Here is a 26,015-nt window from a genome sequence, read left to right as displayed (position 1 = left end):
TCAACGGGGTTCAGGTCTGGAGATTGGGCTGCCCATGACAGGGTTTTGATGTGGTGGTCTCTTAATTTTTGCCAGAGCTGTATATATATGTACAGGTCCTTCTCAAAAAATTAGCATATAGTGTTAAATTTCATTATTTACCATAATGTAATGATTACAATTAAACTTTCATATATTATAGATTCATTATCCACCAACTGAAATTTGTCAGGTCTTTTATTGTTTTAATACTGATGATTTTGGCATACAACTCCTGATAACCCCAAAAACCTGTCTCAATAAATTAGCATATTTCACCCGTCCAATCAAATAAAAGTGTTTTTTAATAACAAACAAAAAAAACATCAAATAATAATGTTCAGTTATGCACTCAATACTTGGTCGGGAATCCTTTGGCAGAAATGACTGCTTCAATGCGGCGTGGCATGGAGGCAATCAGCCTGTGACACTGCTGAGATGTTATGGAGGCCCAGGATGCTTCAATAGCGGCCTTAAGCTCATCCAGAGTGTTGGGTCTTGCGTCTCTCAACTTTCTCTTCACAATATCCCACAGATTCTCTATGGGGTTCAGGTCAGGAGTAGTGTTGAGCATTCCGATGCTGCAAGTATCGGGTATCGGCCGATACTTGCTGTATCGGAATTCCGATACCGGGATTCCGATACTCTTGTGGTATCGGGTATCGGGTATCGCAACAACATTAATGTTAAAATGTGTAAAAGAGAGAATTAAAATAAAAAATATCGCTATACTCACCTCTCCGACGCAGCCGGGACTTCAGCGAGGGAACCGGCAGCGTTGTTTGTTTAAAATTCGCGCTATTACTTGGTTACGTGAATTCCCGGCTTGTGATTGGTCAGGTCGGCCACGTTGCCGGGACGCGGACCAATCACAGCAAGCCGTGACGAAATTACGTCACGGCTTGCTGTGATTGGTCCGCGTCCCGGCAATATGGCCGCCCTGACCAATCACAAGCCGTGACGTCACGGGAGGCTGGACACGCGCCCATTTTAAAATGAGCGCGTCCAGCCTCCCGGCTTGTGATTGGTTGACCGCGGCGCAACCAATCACAAGCCGTGACGTCACGGGAGGCTGGACACGCGCCCATTTTAAAATGAGCGCGTCCAGCCTCCCGGCTTGTGATTGGTTGACCGCGGCGCAACCAATCACAAGCCGTGACGTCACGGGAGGCTGGACACGCGCCCATTTTAAAATGAGCGCGTGTCCAGCCTCCCGTGACGTCACGGCTTGTGATTGGTCAGGGCGGCCATATTGCCGGGACGCGGACCAATCACAGCAAGCCGTGACGTAATTTTGTCACGGCTTGCTGTGATTGGTCCGCGTCCCGGCAACATGGCCGACCTGACCAATCACAAGCCGGGAATTCATGTAACCAAGTAATAGCGCGAATTTTAAACAAACAACGCTGCCGGTTCCCTCGCTGAAGTCCCGGCTGCGTCGGAGAGGTGAGTATAGCGATATTTTTTATTTTAATTCTTTCTTTTACACATTTATATGGTTCCCAGGGCCTGAAGGAGAGTTTCCTCTCCTTCAGACCCTGGGAACCATCAGGAATACCGTCCGATACATGAGTCCCATTGACTTGTATTGGTATCGGGTATCGGTATCGGATTGGATCCGATACTTTGCCGGTATCGGCCGATACTTTCCGATACCGATACTTTCAAGTATCGGACGGTATCGCTCAACACTAGTCAGGAGAGTTGGCAGGCCAATTGAGCACAGTAATACCATGGTCAGTAAACCATTTACCAGTGGTTTTGGCACTGTGAGCAGGTGCCAGGTCGTGCTGAAAAATGAAATCTTCATCTCCATAAAGCATTTCAGCCGATGGAAGCATGAAGTGCTCCAAAATCTCCTGATAGCTAGCTGCATTGACCCTGCCCTTGATGAAACACAGTGGACCAACACCAGCAGCTGACATGGCACCCCACACCATCACTGACTGTGGGTACTTGACACTGGACTTCAGGCATTTTGGCATTTCCTTCTCCCCAGTCTTCCTCCAGACTCTGGCACCTTGATTTCCGAATGACATGCAAAATTTGCTTTCATCAGAAAAAAGTACTTGGGACCACTTAGCAACAGTCCAGTGCTGCTTCTCTGTAGCCCAGGTCAGGCGCTTCTGCCGCTGTTTATGGTTCAAAAGTGGCTTTACCTGGGGAATGCGGCACCTGTAGCCCATTTCCTGCACACGCCTGTGCACGGTGGCTCTGGATGTTTCCACACCAGACTCAGTCCACTGCTTCCTCAGGTTCCCCAAGGTCTGGAATCGGTCCTTCTCCACAATCTTCCTCAGGGTCCGGTCACCTCTTCTCGTTGTACAGCGTTTTCTGCCACATTTTTGCCTTCCAACAGACTTACCATTGAGGTGCCTTGATACAGCACTCTGGGAACAGCCTATTTGTTGAGAAATTTCTTTCTGGGTCTTACCCTCTTGCTTGAGGGTGTCAATGATGGCCTTCTTGACATCTGTCAGGTCGCTAGTCTTACCCATGATGGGGGTTTTGAGTAATGAACCAGGCAGGGAGTTTTTAAAAGCCTCAGGTATCTTTTGCATGTGTTTAGAGTTAATTAGTTGATTCAGAAGATTAGGGTAATAGGTCGTTTAGAGAACCTTTTCTTGATATGCTAATTTATTGAGACAGGTTTTTTGGGTTATCAGGAGTTGTATGCCAAAATCATCAGTATTAAAACAATAAAAGACCTGACAAATTTCAGTTGGTGGATAATGAATCTATAATATATGAAAGTTTAATTGTAATCATTACATTATGGTAAATAATGAAATTTAACACTATATGCTAATTTTTTGAGAAGGACCTGTATATATATATATATATATATTTGTGTGTGATCGTGACAGCAACATCTACAGTATATTATCAGCGCGTGCTTTCTATCAGAAATCTACAACCTGCTTTTTCAAATTGCAGGTCCTTGCATGTCATGAAAGCCATGAAAGATGCACACTGTCATGACATCCTAAGACTGACAATTTTATAACAGCTAGAGAGTCATATGGATATAGACACTGCTCTAATTAATATAATGTCAGCAATGAATGCATTAGGATAATACAGATAAATGTCTGTATGATATATTGTATACAGTATGTCTTTGAAGATATTGTTAAAGTATTTTTTCATATTTATATTGATGTTTTATAATCACCTTTTAGAAGAGCTGTCAGGATTGCTAAATCAATATCTTGATGACCTTCTGATCCCATCCGGAACACTGTAATCTGAAAGATAAGGAAATGAAGGGTTGTATGATTGTTATTGATGTAAGACCAATGATTAGATGAATTCTTGTAATCTGTTTGCTAAAATGTAAAACACATAGCAAAAGTACAATTATGATGATTAGGGTTGAGCGACTTTCATTTTTTTAAGATCGAATCGGGTTTTGTGAAACCCGACTTTGTCCAGAGTCGAGTCGAGTGCAGTCGGCCGATTATCGCTAAAAGTCGGGGATCGACCGAAACACAAAACCCAATGCAAGTCAATGGGGAAGCATAGTCGGCAGTGAGTGGAGGCCAGGAAAACACCTACAGTGCCCATTTTAATGCCAAAAACATCCATTCTTGTTTCTGAAGCTTGTCAATCTTAATTAACTTTATAATAATAGTTGGGCATTGGAACTTGGGGGTCATTTGGTAAAAGTTGTGGGGGGTAGGGCTGGTTCAAGGTTTTAGTGGGCCCAGGAAACGTGGACTACGTCACGGCGGTGGAGCAGGGAGAGGTAAGTATTTCAACGTTGCAAGTGCTGTGATCCTGAGCAAGCAGGGGGGGCCCACTCGTTCGCATTGGCACTGGCACAGGGCCCCTCAAAGTACAGCGGTGTGTTTGCACGGCGGGGGTGCCTCCCACCAGCAGCGACACTTTTGCGTACTCTGAGGGGCCCTGTGCCAGTGACGTCGCCAACGAGTATGCCCCCCCACCTGATGAAGGAACCTGCACTTTCATCTGCACCTTCCTCTTTGTCCCTGTGTAAGGTGGTATAACATGCGGGAAGGGGAACCTTACTTTCAGCAGGGTCAGATTCTGGCTGTGTAGAGTGCAAGGGGAATGTAGTGGTCTAGGTCAATGTACCAGCAGACTCATCTAGCAGTGGCTGGGCAATGGGCAGGATGAGGAGGAAACAGATATAGGGCCAAAGAATAAAGTAGGCTAAATGCAGTTCAAAATTGGTAACAGGACTAAACAGGCGGCATTGCTTTGTTCAGTGGAGTAGTAAACCCAGGAGCAGCAGACACTGTTTTAAGGGCCCAACCACACTAGTAGGCCAAATGCAGTTTAATATCTGCTACTGTAGGCCAAAAGCCAGAAGGTTGAAGCTCAGCTTTATTCAGTTGAGGACAAACACCAGGGAGGGGCAGACACCGTTAGTAGGCCGTAACCACCAATTTTTTAAAAAACAGCACTTAATGAGAGCCAGAAGGTTGAAGCTCAGCTTTATTCAGTTGAGGGAAAACACCAGGGAGGGGCAGACACCGTTAGTAGGCCCTAACCACCAATTTTTTAAAAAACAGCACTTAATGAGAGCCAGAAGGTTGAAGCTCAGCTTTATTCAGTTGAGGAAAAACACCAGGGAGGGGCAGACACCGTTAGTAGGCCGTAACCAAAGTTGAAGGCCAAATGCAGTTTAATATCTGATACTATAGGCCGAAAGCCAGAAGGTTGAAGCTCAGCTTTATTCAGTTGAGGAAAAACACCAGGGAGGGGCAGACACCGTTAGTAGGCCGTAACCAAAGTTGAAGGCCAAATGCAGTTTAATATCTGATACTATAGGCCGAAAGCCAGAAGGTTGAAGCTCAGCTTTATTCAGTTGAGGAAAAACACCAGGGAGGGGTAGACACCATTAGTAGGCCGTAACCAAAGTTGAAGGCCAAATGCAGTTTAATATCTGATACTATAGGCCGAAAGCCAGAAGGTTGAATCTCAGCTTTATTCAGTTGAGGAAAAACACCAGGGAGTGGCAGACACCGTTAGTAGGCCGTAACCAAAGTTGAAGGCCAAATGCAGTTTAATATCTGATACTATAGGCCGAAAGCCAGAAGGTTGAAGCTCAGCTTTATTCAGTTGAGGAAAAACACCAGGGAGTGGCAGACACCGTTAGTAGGCCGTAACCAAAGTTGAAGGCCAAATGCAGTTTAATATCTGATACTATAGGCCGAAAGCCAGAAGGTTGAAGCTCAGCTTTATTCAGTTGAGGAAAAACACCAGGGAGTGGCAGACACCGTTAGTAGGCCGTAACCAAAGTTGAAGGCCAAATGCAGTTTAATATCTGATACTATAGGCCGAAAGCCAGAAGGTTGAAGCTCAGCTTTATTCAGTTGAGGAAAAACACCAGGGAGGGGTAGACACCGTTAGTAGGCCCTAACCACCAATTTTTTAAAAAACAGCACTTAATGAGAGCCAGAAGGTTGAAGCTCAGCTTTATTCAGTTGAGGGAAAACACCAGGGAGGGGCAGACACCGTTAGTAGGCCCTAACCACCAATTTTTTTAAAAACAGCACTTAATGAGAGCCAGAAGGTTGAAGCTCAGCTTTATTCAGTTGAGGAAAAACACCAGGGAGGGGCAGACACCGTTAGTAGGCCGTAACCAAAGTTGAAGGCCAAATGCAGTTTAATATCTGATACTATAGGCCGAAAGCCAGAAGGTTGAAGCTCAGCTTTATTCAGTTGAGGAAAAACACCAGGGAGGGGCAGACACCGTTAGTAGGCCGTAACCAAAGTTGAAGGCCAAATGCAGTTTAATATCTGATACTATAGGCTGAAAGCCAGAAGGTTGAAGCTCAGCTTTATTCAGTTGAGGAAAAACACCAGGGAGGGGTAGACACCGTTAGTAGGCCGTAACCAAAGTTGAAGGCCAAATGCAGTTTAATATCTGATACTATAGGCCGAAAGCCAGAAGGTTGAAGCTCAGCTTTATTCAGTTGAGGAAAAACACCAGGGAGTGGCAGACACCGTTAGTAGGCCGTAACCAAAGTTGAAGGCCAAATGCAGTTTAATATCTGATACTATAGGCCGAAAGCCAGAAGGTTGAAGCTCAGCTTTATTCAGTTGAGGAAAAACACCAGGGAGTGGCAGACACCGTTAGTAGGCCGTAACCAAAGTTGAAGGCCAAATGCAGTTTAATATCTGATACTATAGGCCGAAAGCCAGAAGGTTGAAGCTCAGCTTTATTCAGTTGAGGAAAAACACCAGGGAGTGGCAGACACCGTTAGTAGGCCGTAACCAAAGTTGAAGGCCAAATGCAGTTTAATATCTGATACTATAGGCCGAAAGCCAGAAGGTTGAAGCTCAGCTTTATTCAGTTGAGGAAAAACACCAGGGAGGGGTAGACACTGTTAGTAGGCCCTAACCACCAATTTTTTAAAAAACAGCACTTAATGAGAGCCAGAAGGTTGAAGCTCAGCTTTATTCAGTTGAGGGAAAACACCAGGGAGGGGCAGACACCGTTAGTAGGCCCTAACCACCAATTTTTTTAAAAACAGCACTTAATGAGAGCCAGAAGGTTGAAGCTCAGCTTTATTCAGTTGAGGAAAAACACCAGGGAGGGGCAGACACCGTTAGTAGGCCGTAACCAAAGTTGAAGGCCAAATGCAGTTTAATATCTGATACTATAGGCCGAAAGCCAGAAGGTTGAAGCTCAGCTTTATTCAGTTGAGGAAAAACACCAGGGAGGGGCAGACACCGTTAGTAGGCCGTAACCAAAGTTGAAGGCCAAATGCAGTTTAATATCTGATACTATAGGCCGAAAGCCAGAAGGTTGAAGCTCAGCTTTATTCAGTTGAGGAAAAACACCAGGGAGGGGCAGACACCGTTAGTAGGCCGTAACCAAAGTTGAAGGCCAAATGCAGTTTAATATCTGATACTATAGGCCGAAAGCCAGAAGGTTGAAGCTCAGCTTTATTCAGTTGAGGAAAAACACCAGGGAGGGGTAGACACCGTTAGTAGGCCGTAACCAAAGTTGAAGGCCAAATGCAGTTTAATATCTGATACTATAGGCCGAAAGCCAGAAGGTTGAAGCTCAGCTTTATTCAGTTGAGGAAAAACACCAGGGAGTGGCAGACACCGTTAGTAGGCCGTAACCAAAGTTGAAGGCCAAATGCAGTTTAATATCTGATACTATAGGCCGAAAGCCAGAAGGTTGAAGCTCAGCTTTATTCAGTTGAGGAAAAACACCAGGGAGTGGCAGACACCGTTAGTAGGCCGTAACCAAAGTTGAAGGCCAAATGCAGTTTAATATCTGATACTATAGGCCGAAAGCCAGAAGGTTGAAGCTCAGCTTTATTCAGTTGAGGAAAAACACCAGGGAGTGGCAGACACCGTTAGTAGGCCGTAACCAAAGTTGAAGGCCAAATGCAGTTTAATATCTGATACTATAGGCCGAAAGCCAGAAGGTTGAAGCTCAGCTTTATTCAGTTGAGGAAAAACACCAGGGAGGGGTAGACACCGTTAGTAGGCCCTAACCACCAATTTTTTAAAAAACAGCACTTAATGAGAGCCAGAAGGTTGAAGCTCAGCTTTATTCAGGTGAGGAAAAACACCAGGGAGGGGCAGACACCGTTAGTAGGCCCCAACCACCAATTTTTGGTTAAAAAAGCACTTAATGAGAGACTGAAGGTTGAAGCTCAGATTTAGACAGTGGAGGACAATTTGAATTAGGGACTGCAGACAGACTTAGTAGGCTGTCCCCTGTGGACCATGCATCCACCACATTAACCCATTGCGCCGTAATGGACACGTAACATTCCGTGGCCATGCCTACAGGTCCATGCGTCTGTTGTCAGGTGCACTTTTGTACTCACAGATTGCCAAAGTGCATGGACAATGCGGTCTTTTACATGCTGGTGGAAGGTTGGGATGGTTTTTCTCGCAAAAGAAGTGTCGACTGGTTAGCTTGTAGCGTGGTACAGCGTAGTCCATCATGGCTTTATTAATATTAAATAAAATATATAAATAGGCTCTATGAACTTTTAAATAGGTTCCAGGGGTACACGGGCAGCATTGGTGTGGTCAGTGGAGGAGTATTGCAAGGAGTGACCGCAGACAGGCTAACGAAGGCCTAACATAACAAAAAATAGGCTCATGGCAGTTTTAAATCGGTTACATGGATACACAGGCAGCATTGTGGTCAGCGGAGGAGGATTGCAAGGAGTGACCGCAGACAGGCTAACGAAGGCCTAAAATAACAAAAAATAGGCTCATGGCAGTTTTAAATAGGTTACATGGATACACAGGCAGCATTGTGGTCAGTGGAGGAGTATTGCAAGGAGTGACCGCAGACAGGCTAACGAAGGCCTAACATAACAAAAAATGGGCTCATGGCATTTTTAAATAGGTTACATGGATACATAGGCAGCATTGTGGTCAGTGGAGGAGTATTGCAAGGAGGGACCGCAGACAGGCTAACGAAGGCCTAACATAACAAAAAATATGCTCATGGCAGTTTTAAATCGGTTACATGGATACACAGGCAGCATTGTGGTCAGCGGAGGAGGATTGCAAGGAGTGACCGCAGACAGGCTAACGAAGGCCTAAAATAACAAAAAATAGGCTCATGGCAGTTTTAAATAGGTTACATGGATACACAGGCAGCATTGTGGTCAGTGGAGGAGTATTGCAAGGAGTGACCGCAGACAGGCTAACGAAGGCCTAACATAACAAAAAATAGTCTCATGGCATTTTTAAATAGGTTACATGGATACACAGGCAGCATTGTGGTCAGTGGAGGAGTATTGCAAGGAGGGACCGCAGACAGGCTAACAAAGGCCTAACATAACAAAAAATAGTCTCATGGCAGTTTTAAATCGGTTACATGGATACACAGGCAGCATTGTGGTCAGCGGAGGAGGATTGCAAGGAGTGACCGCAGACAGGCTAACGAAGGCCTAAAATAACAAAAAATAGGCTCATGGCAGTTTTAAATCAGTTACATGGATACACAGGCAGCATTGTGGTCAGTGGAGGAGTATTGCAAGGAGTGACCGCAGACAGGCTAACGAAGGCCTAACATAACAAAAAATAGGCTCATGGCATTTTTAAATAGGTTACATGGATACACAGGCAGCATTGTGGTCAGTGGAGGAGTATTGCAAGGAGTGACCGCAGACAGGCTAACGAAGGCCTAACATAACAAAAAATAGGCTCATGGCATTTTTAAATAGGTTACATGGATACACAGGCAGCATTGTGGTCAGTGGAGGAGTATTGCAAGGAGGGACCGCAGACAGGCTAACGAAGGCCTAAAATAACAAAAAATAGGCTCATGGCAGTTTTAAATCGGTTACATGGATACACAGGCAGCATTGTGGTCAGCGGAGGAGGATTGCAAGGAGTGTCTGACACAGTTAGTACTCACAAAAAATAAATAGATGTTAATGTCTCGCAAAACAGCAAAAAAAAAAAAAAAAAGGTGGCATACTTAGGTACAGGGGTGGGCTCATCTGCTGAGTTTCTGACAAAGTAATTTGGCAGTAACTTAGTATTTACTGGTGTCAATATAGGACACTGACCCAGACTACTTTAACTAGCATCATAGATGTCAACAAATTGGTATTGTCAGTGCCAGGCATTGAATGATGTCAGCGCATAGACTAAACATTGGTGGAGCTGTGCGAGATAATTTTGCACGTGGTAGAGCACAGTTTGAGCTGGGGGGGTGGGGGAACTCTCTTGTGGCCGGCGGTACCGTCCCAGGGCCCCTCATGTTACAACGGTGTGTCTGACGTTGGGTGCGCACCACCACCGCCAGAGACACTACATTGTACTATGAGGGACCCAGTGGCAGTGCCGTCGACCAAAAGCGGGCACACCCACCTCTTCAGACAAACAGCACTGTAACGGGTTCTTGCGAGAAGTGGCGAGACCACGGCCCCGTGGGGGGGAGTTTTCCCATTGGGGGAGGTGTAAACATGTCGTATGCTGGACAAACAGCTGCTGCAAATTAAGAGATTGGAACACTCAGTAAGACCAGTCCACAAGCAAGACCTTTTTATAGTAAAGCTAGGTGTCAGCCGGGAAAGGTGGGGCAAAATAATTTGAAATCCAGGAGTGGTTCATTTTAATGAAGGTGAGATCATCCACATTTTGGGTAGCCAGACGAGTCCTTTTTTCGGTTAATATTGAACCAGCAGCACTGAATACTCTTTCTGATAGCACACTAGCTGCTGGGCAAGCAAACTCCTGCAATGCATATTCTGCCAATTCAGGCCAGGTGTCTAATTTGGATGCCCAGTAATCAAATGGGAATGACGGTTGAGGGAGAACATCGATAAGGGATGACAAATAGTTAGTAACCATACTGGACAAATGTTGTCTCCTGTCACTTTGAATAGATGCTGCAGTACCTGTCCTGTCTGCGGTCATTGCGAAATCACTCCACAACCTGGTCAGAAAACCCCTCTGTCCAACGCCACTTCTGATCTGTGCACCTCTAACACCTCTGCCCTGTAGCCCCCTGCAGCTTGTGTGAGAACCATCACCGGCGCTGTGTGCTGGGAATGCCTGAATCAAACGGTCTACAAGAGTAGCTTGTTTGGTTGCTAAGATTTGTTCGAGGTTCTCATGTGGCATAATATTTTGCAATTTGCCTTTATAGCGAGGGTCAAGGATGCAGGCCAACCAGTAATCGTCATCGCTCATCATTTTAATAATGCGTGGGTCCTTTTTGAGGATACGTAAGGCATAATCCGCCATGTGGGCCAAAGTTCCAGTTGGCAAATCTGCGGTTGTGCTGGTTTGAGGGGCAGTTACAGGCAAATCTACGTCACTTGTCTCCCTTAAAAAAACAGAACCCGGCCTTGCAACGCCACTAATTTCTGTTGGCCCAGGAGAAGCTTCCTCATTAAAAAAGTACTCATCCCCATCATCCTCCTCGTCCTCCTCCTCCTCTTCGCCCGCTACCGCGTCCTCTACACGGTCCTGACCAGACAATGGCTGACTGTCATCAAGGCTTTCCTCTTCCTCGGCTGCAGACGCCTGCTCCTTTATGTGCGTCAAACTTTGCATCAGCAGACGCATTAGGGGGATGCTCATGCTTATTATGGTGTTGTCTGCACTAATCAGCTGTGTGCATTCCTCAAAACACTGAAGGACTTGACACAGGTCTTGTAGCTTCGACCACTGCACACCTGACAACTCCATGTCTGCCATCCAACTGCCTGCCCGTGTATGTGTATCCTCCCACAAAAACATAACAGCCCGCCTCTGTTCGCACAGTCTCTGAAGCATGTGCAGTGTGGAGTTCCACCTTGTTGCAACGTCGATGATTAGGCGATGCTGGGGAAGGTTCAAAGACCGCTGATAGTTCTGCATACGGCTGGAGTGTACGAACGAACGGCGGATATGCGAGCAAAGTCTGCGCACTTTGAGGAGCAGGTCGGGTAACCCCGGATAACTTTTCAGGAAGCACTGCACCACCAGGTTTAAGGTGTGAGCCAGGCAAGGAATGTGTTTCAGTTGGGAAAGGGCTATGGCAGCCATGAAATTCCTTCCGTTATCACTCACTACCTTGCCTGCCTCAAGATGTACAGTGCCCAGCCATGACTGAGTTTCTTTCTGCAAGAACTCGGACAGAACTTCCGCGGTGTGTCTGTTGTTGCCCAAACACTTCATTGCCAATACAGCCTGCTGACGCTTGCCACTAGCTGTCCCATAATGGCACACCTGGTGTGCAACAGTGGCAGCTGCGGATGGAGTGGATGTGCGACTGCGGTCTGTGGACGAGCTCTCGCTTCTGCATGAGGAGGAGGAAGAGGAGGAGGGGGGGCGAACGCCTCCAGCCAACTCTTTCCTTGACCATGGGCTAGGCAGAACTGTCCCAATATTGCTGTCCCCTGTGGACCCTGCATCCACCACATTCACCCAGTGTGCCGTGATGGACACGTAACGTCCCTGGCCATGCCTACTGGTCCATGCATCTGTTGTCAGGTGCACCTTTGCAGTCACAGACTGCCTGAGTGCATGGACGATGCGGTCTTTAACATGCTGTTGGAGGGCTGGGATGGCTTTTCTAGAAAAGAAGTGCCGACTGGGTAGCTCGTAGCGTGGTACAGCGTAGTCCATCAGCGCTTTGAAAGCTTCGCTTTCAACTAACCGGTAGGGCATCATCTCTAATGAGATTAGTCTAGCAATGTGGGCATTCAAACCCTGTGTACGCGGATGCGCGGATGAGTACTTCCTTTTCCTAACAAGAGTCTCATGTAGGGTGAGCTGGACTGGAGAGCTGGAGATCGTGGAACTAGCGGTGGTGCCGGTGGACATGGGTGAGTGACAGAGGGTTGGAGATGTTATTCTTGCCGGTGCCCTACATGCAGTGTTTCCTACTGCAAACCTGGTGATTCCCTGACTGCTTTGGCCTGGCGACGAAAGCTGCACACATACTGCAGGTGGTGCGGGAAATGGTGGGTTTACAGTGAGGGAAGGGATGTAGCGTTGCTGACTAGCTTCTTTGGCCAAGGGTGCTGCAACCTTTAGGGATGTTTGGTAGTTAGTCCAGGCTTGCAAATGCATGGTGGATAAATGTTTATGCATGCAACTTGTATTTAGACTTTTAAGATTCTGACCTCTGCTTAAGGTAGTTGAACATTTTTGACAGATGACTTTGCGCTGATCATTTGGATGTTGTTTAAAAAAATGCCAGACTGCACTCTTTCTATTATCGGATACCTTTTCAGGCATTGCAGACTGAGCTTCTTTAACCCGATGGCCACGCTGTCCTCCAACAGGTTTTGGTTTTGCCACGCGTTTTTGGCCAGATACGGGCCTGGTAGATGGAACCTGTTGTGAGGTTGATGCCTGCTGCGGCTCCTCCTCCTCCGCTTCAGAACTACTGCCGCCTGCACCCTGTTCCCCCAATGGCTGCCAATCGGGGTCAACAACTGGGTCATCTATGACCTCCTCTTCTATGTCGTGTGCAACTTTGTCTGTGTCACCGTGTAAGCCGGTGGTATAGCGTTCGTGACGGGGCACCATAGTCTCCGCTGGGTTTGATTCTGCCTCAGTACACTGCGAGGGCAATGTTCTGGTCTGAGTCAAAGGAACAGCATAGTAATCTGGCTGTGGCAGTGCATCTGTGCACTCCATGTCCGATTCAACTTCTAATGGGCATGGCCTGTTAACTGTTTCACTGTCTAACCCAGGAACGGTATATGTAAAGAGCTCCATGGAGTAACCTGTTGTGTCGACTGACGCATCCTTCACTGTTGTTCTGGGTGAAGGACACAAGGAAGCGACTTGTTCCCGACCGGGAGCATCCACTGACGATGCACTGCTCTGACATTTGGCACTTTCTGAGGAGGAGGCGAAAGAGCTAGAGGCAGAGTCAGCTATGAAAGTCAATACTTGTTCCTCCTGCTCCGGCTTCAAAAGTGGTTTTCCTACTCCCAGAAAAGAGAGCGTTCGAGGCCTTGTGTAGCCAGACAACGAACCTGGCTCAACAACTCGAGACTTAGGTGCTGTACTGCTTTTGCCACGACCACCTGATGCTCCACCACCACTACCATCATTACCAGCTGACAATGACCGCCCACGGCCACGACCTCTTCCACTAGACTTCCTCATTGTTTGCAAAACGTAACAAAAGTAACGGTATTTGTTACTGCAAAACAACTTATAAGGTGAACTTAAACTTCTGTAGGATTTATATATACCTTTATAGGTGCCTGACACTGAAAGGAAAGTCAGGCCCAATGTTACACACTAGGTTTTCTGTGCCCCAATAATTTGAGACAGATGGCACACACAGGACCAGCACTCAAGCAGAAATGCCAATCTTAATCTCCCACTATTTTTTTTTTTGAAAAGGGAGAATTTACCCCCCCCCCAAAAAAAAAAATGTCAAAGTATTACACAGTGGTTTTCGGTGGCACACAATGAGAGACAGATGCCACACACAGCAATGGTACAGAGGCAGACTTGCCAATATTTATCTCCCACTAATTATTTTTTTTGAAAAGGGAGAATTTACCCCCCCCAAAAAAATGGCCAAGTATTACACAGTGGTTTTCGGTGGCACACAATGAGAGACAGATGCCACACACAGCAATGGCACAGAGGCAGACTTGCCAATATTTATCTCCCACTAATTATTATTTTTTGAAAAGGGAGAATTTACCCCCCCCCAAAAAAATGGCCAAGTATTACACAGTGGTTTTCGGTGGCACAAAATGAGAGACAGATGCCACACACAGCAATGGCACAGAGGCAGACTTGCCAATATTTATCTCCCACTAATTATTTTTTTTTTAAAAGGGAGAATTTGTAAAAAAAAAAAAAAAGGCCAAGTATTACACAGTGGTTTTCGGTGGCACACAATGAGAGACAGATGCCACACACAGCAATGGCACAGAGGCAGACTTGCCAATATTTATCTCCCACTAATTATTTTTTTTTGAAAAGGGAGAATTTACCCCCCCCAAAAAAATGGCAAAGTATTACACAGTGGTTTTCGGTGGCACACAATGAGAGACAGATGCCACACACAGCAATGGCACAGAGGCAGACTTGCCAATATTTATCTCCCACTAATTATTTTTTTTTGAAAAGGGAGAATTTGTAAAAAAAAAAAAAAAAATGGCCAAGTATTACACAGTGGTTTTCGGTGGCACACAATGAGAGACAGATGCCACACACAGCAATGGCACAGAGGCAGACTTGCCAATATTTATCTCCCACTAATTATTTTTTTTTGAAAAGGGAGAATTTACCCCCCCCCCAAAAAAAAATGGCAAAGTATTACACAGTGGTTTTCGGTGGCACACAATGAGAGACAGATGCCACACACAGCAATGGCACAGAGGCAGACTTGCCAATATTTATCTCCCACTAATTATTTTTTTTTGAAAAGGGAGAATTTGTAAAAAAAAAAAAAAAAATGGCCAAGTATTACACAGTGGTTTTCGGTGGCACACAATGAGAGACAGATGCCACACACAGCAATGGCACAGAGGCAGACTTGCCAATATTTATCTCCCACTAATTATTTTTTTTTGAAAAGGGAGAATTTACCCCCCCCCAAAAAAAATGGCAAAGTATTACACAGTGGTTTTCGGTGGCACACAATGAGATACAGATGCCACACACAGCAATGGCACAGAGGCAGACTTGCCAATATTTATCTCCCACTAATTATTTTTTTTTGAAAAGGGAGAATTTGTAAAAAAAAAAATAAAAAATGGCCAAGTATTACACAGTGGTTTTCGGTGGCACACAATGAGAGACAGATGCCACACACAGCAATGGCACAGAGGCAGACTTGCCAATATTTATCTCCCACTAATTATTTTTTTTTGAAAAAGGAGAATTTGTAAAAAAAAAAAAAAAAAATGGCCAAGTATTACACAGTGGTTTTCGGTGGCACACAATGAGAGACAGATGCCACACACAGCAATGGCACAGAGGCAGACTTGCCAATATTTATCTCCCACTAATTATTTTTTTTTTTAAAGGGAGAATTTACCCCCCCCCCAAAAAAAAATGGCCAAGTATTACACAGTGGTTTTCGGTGGCACACAATGAGAGACAGATGCCACACACAGCAATGGCACAGAGGCAGACTTGCCAATATTTATCTCCCTGCAGTAATGTCAGAAAAGTATGGCAGGCAGCTATAAAAAGGACTGCTGCACACAAAAGTGTGGACAAACACACAAGATAGCTGTGCAGAAAGGAAGGAAAAACAGGATTTGTGCTTTGAAAAAAGCAGTTGGTTTGCACAGCGGCGTACACACAAAGCAACGCAGCTATCAGGGAGCCTTCTAGGGCAGCCCAATGAGCTACAGCGCTGAGGAAAAAAAAATGTAGCTTCCACTGTCCCTGCAAACAAAAGGTGGTGTTGGACAGTGGAAATCGCTACAGCACAAGCGGTTTGTGGCTTTATGTACCCTGCCTATCACTATCCCTGCTTCTGAAGAAGCGGCAGCAACCTCTCCCTACGCTCAGATCAGCAGCAGTAAGATGGCGGTCGGCGGGAACGCCCCTTTATAGCCCCTGTGACGCCGCAGAAAGCAAGCCAATCACTGCAATGCCCTTCTCTAAGATGGTGGGGACTGAGATCTATGTCATCACGCTGCCCACACTCTGCGTCCACCTTCATTGGCTGAGAAATGGCGCTTTTAGCGTCATTGAAACGCGACTTTGGCGCGAAAGTCGCGTACCGCATGGCAGACCCCACACAGGGATCGGCTCGTTTTCATGAGACGCCGACTTTGCCAAAAGTCGGCGACTTATGAAAATGAACGATCCGTTTCGCTCAACCCTAATGATGATATGTTTTATTATTAAGGCTCTGTCACTGTTTTTTTCAGGCATTTAATGACCATAGTATTACCCTGATTTTACATGCATACCGTATATAGTAATCATCATAATAAAGTAAGCTTGTTGGTTGCCGTCAACTTTAAGGACCATCAAAACATTTTTAGAGTTTGCTATTGATAGTGATGCAGAGATTTTAGTTAATCCTAGATCTAAATATTAGGTGGGAATCAATTTACAGGACCCAGTTCAGTTGCCACAACAGTGAGTATAATCTGTGGCCACTGGATGGAAACCCTAAAAAACGATTCCTATCAAACAGCATCCCTGGCTCCTCTTTTGATTTGTTGGTCTTGTCTGGCATTATCGTTGAAGAGTGAAATTGACATTGCTCCAAGCCAACTACTCAAAACAAGAGTCGCAGATGCCATCAGGTATGAGGTGGCTCTTAGGGCTCCCATTTAGCAACCACAGATTACAGACATAGCCAATGGACTGGGTCCTACAAATTGTTTTGTACCAACTGTACCCAGACCCTGATGTCTAGGAAGGTCTCCATATGATTTAATAGGCTGTCTGATGGGAGCATACCACGATTTCTTCTCAGTAGAGACAACATTACATTTTTGGAACAGTTTTCAGAATCAAATACTCTAGTAGTTACAAAAATAAGAAAACCATTTTTCCCTCCTATGCACCTTTCTTATTTGGATTTACTCCTATGCGTGGGGTATGCAAAACTGACACAAAAAATGCATGTGAGATTCTCAGCTAATTGTGTTATTATATGAATGAAAACAGAGATATATAGACAACTTTAGGTGCTATACAGAGGACATACAGTGGGGAAAATAAGTACTTGATATACTGCCAATTTTGCAAGTTTTCCTACCTACAAAGAATAGAGAGGTCTGCAATTTTTATGGTGGGTGCACTTCAACTGTGTGATGCAGAATCTAAAATGTCAGCTTCAGGATGCTTTCCGTATGGAGAAACTAGTCGCATGCATTGCTCAGGTGTGACTTTGGCCCATTCTTCCACACAAACACTTTTCAAATCCTAGAGGCTCCATGGGCTCCTTTTACCAACTAACAGATTTAGTTCCTTCCATAAATTTCTATTGGATTCAGGTCAGGTGATTGCCTGGGTTATTTTCTTCCTCTGAAACCAATTGAGAGTTTTCTTGGCTGTGTGTTTGGGATCATTGTCTTGCTGAAATGTCCACCCTCATTTCATCTTCATCATCCTGGTAGACAGCAGATCTTTATCAAGAATGTCCTGGTACATTTCTCCATTCATCCTTCCTTTAGTCATATGAAGTTTATGAGTGTTGTATGCTGAAAAACAACCCAACACCATGATGTTCCCTCCTCCAAACTTCACTGCTGGTATGATGTTTTTGGGTTAATATGCAGTACCTTTTGGCTTCTAAACATGGTGTGTATTATGACATCCAAAGAGTTCAATTTTGTTCTCATTTGAGCAGATTTTATTCTCTCAGCATTTCCCATGCTTGTTGTCATGCTGCTGCAATGCAGGTAGGTGCAGGCTTCACTAGATGGCAGTAGAGAGGATGCAGGTCTGCACCTAAACAGAGCTGATCTGCAGTGCAGCAGTGAGGCTACCACAGGTGGCAGCAGAATAGTCAAACAAGCTGGGTCAAATCCTAGACTATAGCGCAGTAAAGGAGAAGGAAATCTCGTGGTCGGAAGCAAGCCAGGGAGTCAGTAATGGTCAGGAACAGATAAGCCAAAAGACAAAGGACAGAAACAGGTCAGGATACAAGCCAAGTTAAAACCAGGGAGTCAGCACACTAAAGGGAAACACTGAGTCAAGACGGGAATAGGGAAAAACGGAGACACGGATTCAGACAACAAATGCAGCACGACCTATCAGAGCAATCAGAGTCAGCTACAGCAGCACTAGGCAAAAATTATAACCGACATCACTTGCAGGAAGTAGAGGCGATAAATAGTCAACCTGAACCCAGACAGAGGCTGAGAAAGGTTAACTTTTGACATGAACAGACCGGGAAAAAGGGAAAACAGGACTCAAAACCCGGTCTGGATCATGACACTTGTCTAAAGGTTGTTGAGGGAACTTTAAACATGATTAGACAAGCTTTACGTTCAGCAATGGAATCTTGCGTGGTGAACGTGCATATAGGACACGGAGGTTAATTGCATTATGTATAGCTTTATTTGGCACAATTGTACCTTCTGATTCCACGTCTTTCTGTAGTTTTCCATATGCGGTCCTTGGCTCTTCGACAACTCTTCTAATAATTTTCACTCCTCTGTCTGAAACCTTGCGGGAGCACCTGGTCGCGGCTGGTTTATGGTGAAATTATGTTCTTTCCACTTGTGGATTATGGCCCCATCAGTGCTCACTGGAACCTTCATTAGTTTAGAAATTTGTCTGTAACCAATGCCATTAGCATGTTTTGCAACAATGCGAAGGTCATGAGAAAGCTCACTGTTTTACCTATCATGAGATGTTTCTTTTGTGGCATCTTTGTATTGACACGTTTTAATGATCACCAGTTGAACCAGCTGATATAATTTTTCACTAACTGGCAGGATTGTTTTCTAATTACTGATAGATATCAGCTGATGTCATGACTTTCCATGGCTTTTTACACTTCTCTCGCTTCATTTGTTCAATACTTTTTCCAGTATTGTTTCTCATCATTACTCGTAAGTCGTAACTTATTTTATGTACATCTATGGTTTGATTTCTTTGCCTGTGTGGAATGGATAAGTTGTTACCGACATCTGGTGAGAATTTCATGTCAATAGCACCTATAGAAATATATTTACCTAGAAAATTGGTGACGTGTTCAATACTTATTTCTCCCACTGCATCTATAAATAATAACTAATATTTCCACTACTATATAAACACATTTAATGCACTATGTATTTAGACCTGCATCTGTCAGAAAATGTAGCAAATTCTAGCTGTCTGACAATACGATTCTGTGATTTACCTCTCATGAACATTACCTTGTTACAAGGTCATGGCCCAATGCAAGAATGAATCCCGTGATTGGATTCTGAGGCTAGACCATTAATCAATAAAGCTCTGAGATCTTGCCAAGCAATGTGTTGAAATCTTTTCTATTCTCACTGAAGCAGAAGGCGTAGAGTAAAGCCTTCGTGAAGGATTGTGAAATGGTAACAGACAAGACTAAAAAAATCCTGGCAATTTGTTACTAAGAACAATGTAAGCAAGCGGCTATAGCATCAAACCAAGAATAGTGATTTTCCCCAGTACATATAATCAATAAAATACCATAGATTGAGGCAAAGATTGTCAACGGCTTCTTATCTGTTGTTGTAGTTCCAATATTAAAAATGTACAAATTACACAGGCAATTACAATAATGGAGAAAATAGATCGATACGGCTTTTTGGTGTTGAAAATATCAGAGAATGTTTTTTCCTAAAATCTGTATATCCAGAATGTGTTATGCATATATGTTACTTTTTTCAGTTAATATTTTTGTGACTATTGTAAATCAATGATATAATTATTGCCCTTCTGCATTAATTATTTTATTTTTTATTTTTTGATGAGATCTGTATAAACAGCAGGTAAGAATGTGGGTCAAAGAAAAGCTCTACAATAAACCATGTTATTTCTTGGAGATTAATTTGCATAAGAAACAAAGCATAAGAAAAGAAGTGGTGTAATTATATGGCGCCTGTTCCAACATAGAATGCATACAGCATCTATTACTTAGTGGCTCTAAACCTTGGCATAGGACATAGGGACAAGAGATTTGTGTTGTTGCTGAAATAAATTTCTAAGGGAATGTTGTCTAAGGGGTATTGTTTTTCTTTGTGGATAGTGACATACTGGCCCTGGCATACCAATGTAAGGAGACTTATTTGCTGTGCAATGCTACTTTGGGAAATTAATTATGCAACTTGCCTCTTCAGAGAGGAAGAGGGCTTGAGCTCTAGCACCACTATTTGGAATCAGCAATCCTTCAAGTCACTATAGACTATTTAACAAGCCTTGCAATATGACTTAGGATAAAAGCCAATTCAGAATCTCAATTTTCACACATGATGTTTAGGGTTATTTCCACTCATCAGTGCAAACTATACAATGTGATTTGGCTAGGCTCTAGACTGCGGTCTAAGGAGTAATGTTTCTCCTTTGCCGGCAATGCTCCTCTGGGAATTTAAATACATTGGCATGGCAGGGCTGGTATGTCACTCTCTAAAAGGAGAAACATTACCCCTCAGAGCTCAGCCCAGAGCCTCTCACCTAGACAAATCAGATCTCATACTTTGCGCTGATGAGGGGCAATACCCCAAAGCACTTTGTCTGCAAAGCTAGAAAAAATGCTGTGGGAAAAAACACTCGCGAATCAATTAAAAAATGCTAAGAAAAAAGGCTTCAGGTTACAAAACTCCAGAGAAAAGGGGAATTTCCTGAATCAGTTTTGGTATAAAAAACAGGAAAAAATGCAGTGTAAACATATCCTTAAGGTCTTAATATTTATCAGTTCTTCATGTTCGCAGTGGACAAGGACTTTACTATGCTAGGAGGCCATGATCTTTCAGTACGGATGTAGTTTTCACAGGATCATGATGAACTATATTTGGATATTATGCTGAGCCTTTGCCACCACAAATTAAATCTTGACTGATAAAACAACAAGTGATAAAAATAACAGATACAACATATCCTGTAACATGGTAAAAGCCTTATTCCTGTGTGATGAAAATTGGAAATTTACGCTCTATGTAGAGGTACAGTACTTCACGATGGAGTCGAGGAGTACATAGCGCAAAATCGAGTGTTTTTTCAGTGATAAAAATGTATAAAAATGGGGGTTGCTTGTTCACCTTAAATTGTTGCAATTGCAACAATTTCATAGCGTTTACCAGCTGCAGCAAACGACAGGTCACATGCCAGAAGGTAGGAGTAAGTAGATTTTAAACCACAAAATAATTTATTTAAGTTCATCTCACTATTCCTTTCGTGGGACATTGCCAGTGCAGCGCCCCAGAGTCCTGGTCGTTGCAGTACTGTGGCTCTGCCACTATGGGGAGCTATGGTGCGTCTGATGGCACTGAAGGAGTTCATCTGATCAGGTATCACAGACACCAATACATTTCACAGCTGGGCCTCCGGGGGGAGCTAAGGGTGCTATTCATTAGGCCACTCCCCACCATAGTGGGTAAACTGGGGGTCAGGCAGGAAGTTAGTTGAGAAAGCTGACTGGGTTGGAACCAGGCAACACCTTGTGGCAGAGGGTGTTGTAGGGGAAGATACAGTAGGGTCTCTGTCAGGGGTGGGATCCTGACAGAGGCTTGGCAACAAGAAAGAACGTAACGGGACCGTGCCTGCTCCGGGTAGCGGCGGTGCCCAAGAAAGGATTAGAAGCGAGATAGATTGTGCTGAGTGAGAAACGAGATCACGCAAAGGAGAAATACCAGTAGGAGTCGTGCTGTAAGACCGAAGCAACATCCTACTGAGGCGCACTACCGGTGGCCGGAACGCCGAGGGAGTAGAATAACATTCAGCTTCAAGCAATACTCCAAACCGCGGCAGGACAGTCAGTTTAAGGCGGGCTGTCTAACACATATCACCTATGCAGTCTTGGGGGGCAACTTGTGGAGAGGGGCGACTCTAGGGTCCCGGAAGAGCTCCGAGCCTACCCGTCAAACGGGTGCCGTCCCAACCAGAACACCAGGGAGGGACGGAGGATTAGCAGAACATCATCTAATCGAGTTGTGAGGGAACTTAAGAAACAGACACAACAGTTGTGGGGGACTTTCCGTAAGCACAGCAGGGAAGGACCACAACACATCGCGCTAGTAGGAAGGCACCGATTTCCACCTGTGAAGAGAGCTCTGGAGGTGCCATTGGACCGGCCGGACTTGCGCAGCCTGGTGAACCGTGTTCCGGACTGAGGACCCAGAGATCTTCAGTAAAGAGGTAAAGAGACTGCAACCTGGTGTCCTCGTTATTTACTGCACTGCACCACTACAGCGTCACCACCATCATCCACACCTGTTATTCACCGAGCGCCCCACGGCAGGGTCACGGACCGGGGCCTAGCCGCCGTGACAACCCCAGAGCAGAGACTCAGAGGCCCGGTACCAGGTACCCCTCGGCCCTGCGGCGGTGGGGGGCACTACAAAACTTGGCGTCACGAACAGGATCTACTTAAGCCTGAAGAATCAGGTCATGTGTGCCTTGGAACTGTGATTTATTATAATTGGACTGTACTTTATTGCAAAGACTGTGCCGCGTCATTTACCGCCAAAATCCGCCGCCATTGCAATGCTGAGAAGAGCGCAGGAGAAGAAGAGGGGCGTGGAGTAGACGTGGGCAAGCTAGAGAGCGCGAACAACGATGGCCGCCCAGTCTAAATATTGCTGTGTCCTGAGGACGTGTCCGTCAACAGTCGAGACCCGCCTTCTGATTTTCTATGCTGGGCGGAAACCGAAGAAACGAAACTATGACTCAGATGAGGTGGAACTGGAGACCAGGACAGGCCTGCAGAAAAGAATGGCCCCGCATCGACCCCCGTCACCAGTGGATTACTCTGATATGCCCCCGCTGGAAGAGTTGGACCCGTGGGAGCTGCCGAGGGGGCACCCCGTGCCTGAATGGTCTCCGGCTCGTACGCCTTCCGCAGGAGGAGAGAGCGGCGCCGGAGGAGCTACCGTGGGTGAAGGTACCCAGGGCCGCGACTCCCGGGGAGGCCACCTCACCTCTGCACACGACCCGGCCCCTGCTGCGACCAGTGGCGCCCTGATGTCCCCGCCGTCTGGCACCAACGCACCGGGGGGGCATGACCTCGGGCCCTTCCCCTGGGGAGAATATCGGAACCACCTGATCGCAGAATTCCAGCGAGAAGTGGAGCGGGAGGCGCGAGGTGAACTGCTAGAGGGCTCCCTGCCGAAGTGGGGCGTTGTGGTTGTGTACCTGCCCCAGACGGGAAAGGGCTTCGTGCAGGAGATCGGGACAGCCCTGAGAGTCCGCATTACCCGAGAGGAAGTGGAGCCCTGCCTGTGTGGAGACGGCGCCAAGTCCTCCCTGAAGCCGGGGGATGTGGTGACCTACCTCCGGCACCTAAAGGGGAGCGGCTGGTGGGCCCGGGATATGCAGCGCTGCACCGCCGTTCTGGCGGTATCCCACACCGAGGGGGAGGAGCTCGCCGCTGAAGCTGCTGCTGCAGCCGCTGCTGCTGCCAGCATTATCCATCGGCCCACACAGACCCTCATTGCAGCGCACGACCTGGTTGTGCAGAAGACCCGAACCCACGGGGTCGACCTGGCCGCGGGAGTGAACTTGGAGGCCGACCTGCCTGGGTCGCAGAGGGCCACCTGCCAGGTGAAGCCTCGGTGGGGGTTACCGAAAGACGAGTAAGCATAATTGCTTTATTAATATGTAAATAGTTCTTTGACTGTTTGTTCGTTTCCTGATTTTTGCTGCTGAACCCGTCCAGGGTTAACTCTTAAGGGGATCCTTCTGTGGACCTGGGATCCCTATTGTTTGTTTTGTTTATTTTTCTGAAGTTTTGGTGCACAAGTTTCCAGAACTGCTGAAATCATGAACAGTGCATGATCCGAACTTCTTGTACATAGTTTGCACCTTATTAAAGGCGCTCCCTACTGGTTTTACTTAAAGAAGGACTCTTTGTGAAGATACCACACTGGAACCTTTGCTGAGTATGGACTGGTAGCTGGAGAAGGCGTGCTACCTCATAGAGACTTGGTCCCCTCTTAAAGGGGATGTTCATTTGTTGCGCTTAAACCGTTATATTGCTTTAAGACTGGAAGCAATAATGTCTTGACCAAAGAAAGAGTTGATAATGTTTACATGAAAAAGTTATATGTATTTAATTAGTTGATTGTGAAGAAATACTGATGATGTTCTCTGAGAAGAAAAAGGTGAAAGATAAAAGAAGGATGCAGTGGGCCCGTAGGGATAGACGTGGTGTCCAGCATGCATGATAGAAAGAAAGATAGTGAGAAGGCTTAATGTTCAATAGAAAATGTTTTGATAATGTGATAGATAGTTAGGATAGAAGGTAAACCCTGTGTCCTCATAGGAGTCATGTAGAGATGGCTCAGTGCTCTTAAACTGAAAGTAATGTTATGTTCTATACTGTGTATAGTAGTTGAAAAGGCAGTAGGCCCTGGCTGAACGGGGCGGTCCTGTAACTGAAAGGAGAGGCAGTAGGTCTGGTGCCGATAGGACAGGCGGTCCTGCAGATTTAAAGAAGGAGAATGAGAAAGTTAAATTACCTTATAATGTGATTATAGGAAGGTCTTTAGTGGATTTAGAGTGCATGTCCTTAAAGGCAATGTTAAATTATTGTCCAACAATTTCGCACTTAGTAGAATACCCGGTTGGGTAACAGGAGTTATTATAGCCTGTAATTTATAATGTTAACCATGTTTGTAACGTTCAAGTGACCTTACCTCCCATAAAGGGAAGCCTGTTCAAGTATACTTATTGTTATTGCACTCAACAAAACTGTATGTCTTTTTGCTAACTTGTATTGTTGTTTTCTTCCCAGTCCCGGAGTACTGTGTTTAACCAGGGGGGAGTGCAGCGCCCCAGAGTCCTGGTCGTTGCAGTACTGTGGCTCCGCCACTATGGGGAGCTATGGTGCGTCTGATGGCACTGAAGGAGTTCATCTGATCAGGTATCACAGACACCAATACATTTCACAGCTGGGCCTCCGGGGGGAGCTAAGGGTGCTATTCATTAGGCCACTCCCCACCATAGTGGGTAAACTGGGGGTCAGGCAGGAAGTTAGTTGAGAAAGCTGACTGGGTTGGAACCAGGCAACACCTTGTGGCAGAGGGTGTTGTAGGGGAAGATACAGTAGGGTCTCTGTCAGGGGTGGGATCCTGACAGAGGCTTGGCAACAAGAAAGAACGTAACGGGACCGTGCCTGCTCCGGGTAGCGGCGGTGCCCAAGAAAGGATTAGAAGCGAGATAGATTGTGCTGAGTGAGAAACAAGATCACGCAAAGGAGAAATACCAGTAGGAGTCGTGCTGTAAGACCGAAGCAACATCCTACTGAGGCGCACTACCGGTGGCCGGAACGCCGAGGGAGTAGAATAACATTCAGCTTCAAGCAATACTCCAAACCGCGGCAGGACAGTCAGTTTAAGGCGGGCTGTCTAACACATATCACCTATGCAGTCTTGGGGGGCAACTTGTGGAGAGGGGCGACTCTAGGGTCCCGGAAGAGCTCCGAGCCTACCCATCAAACGGGTGCCTTCCCAACCAGAACACCAGGGAGGGACGGAGGATTAGCAGAACATCATCTAATCGAGTTGTGAGGGAACTTAAGAAACAGACACAACAGTTGTGGGGGACTTTCCGTAAGCATAGCAGGGAAGGACCACAACACATAGCGCTAGTAGGAAGGCACCGATTTCCACCTGTGAAGAGAGCTCTGGAGGTGCCATTGGACCGGCCGGACTTGCGCAGCCTGGTGAACCGTGTTCCGGACTGAGGACCCAGAGATCTTCAGTAAAGAGGTAAAGAGACTGCAACCTGGTGTCCTCGTTATTTACTGCACTGCACCACTACAGCGTCACCACCATCATCCACACCTGTTATTCACCGAGCGCCCCACGGCAGGGTCACGGACCGGGGCCTAGCCGCCGTGACAACCCCAGAGCAGAGACTCAGAGGCCCGGTACCGGGTACCCCTCGGCCCTGCGGCGGTGGGG

General features: G+C 45.9%; 1 protein-coding gene across 6 annotated transcripts in view; it reads right to left on the bottom strand.

Annotated features, from left to right (window-relative positions):
• The window catches only part of TRPM3 (transient receptor potential cation channel subfamily M member 3), a 1,089,849-nt gene that overhangs the window by 255,697 nt on the left and 808,137 nt on the right, over nt 1–26,015 (bottom strand). For all 6 annotated transcript variants that reach the window (XM_077249054.1, XM_077249055.1, XM_077249056.1 and 3 more), the window contains exon 9: nt 3,194–3,266. In XM_077249054.1, coding sequence (XP_077105169.1) covers nt 3,194–3,266 — 73 coding nt within the window. The remainder of the gene's footprint in view (nt 1–3,193; nt 3,267–26,015) is intronic.

Source organism: Ranitomeya variabilis, chromosome 1 (genome assembly GCF_051348905.1).
Source record: "Ranitomeya variabilis isolate aRanVar5 chromosome 1, aRanVar5.hap1, whole genome shotgun sequence".
NCBI classification, from domain to species: domain Eukaryota; kingdom Metazoa; phylum Chordata; class Amphibia; order Anura; family Dendrobatidae; genus Ranitomeya; species Ranitomeya variabilis.
The sequence above is the reverse complement of the archived record's forward strand: the minus strand, read 5'-3'. Positions and strand labels throughout refer to the sequence as shown.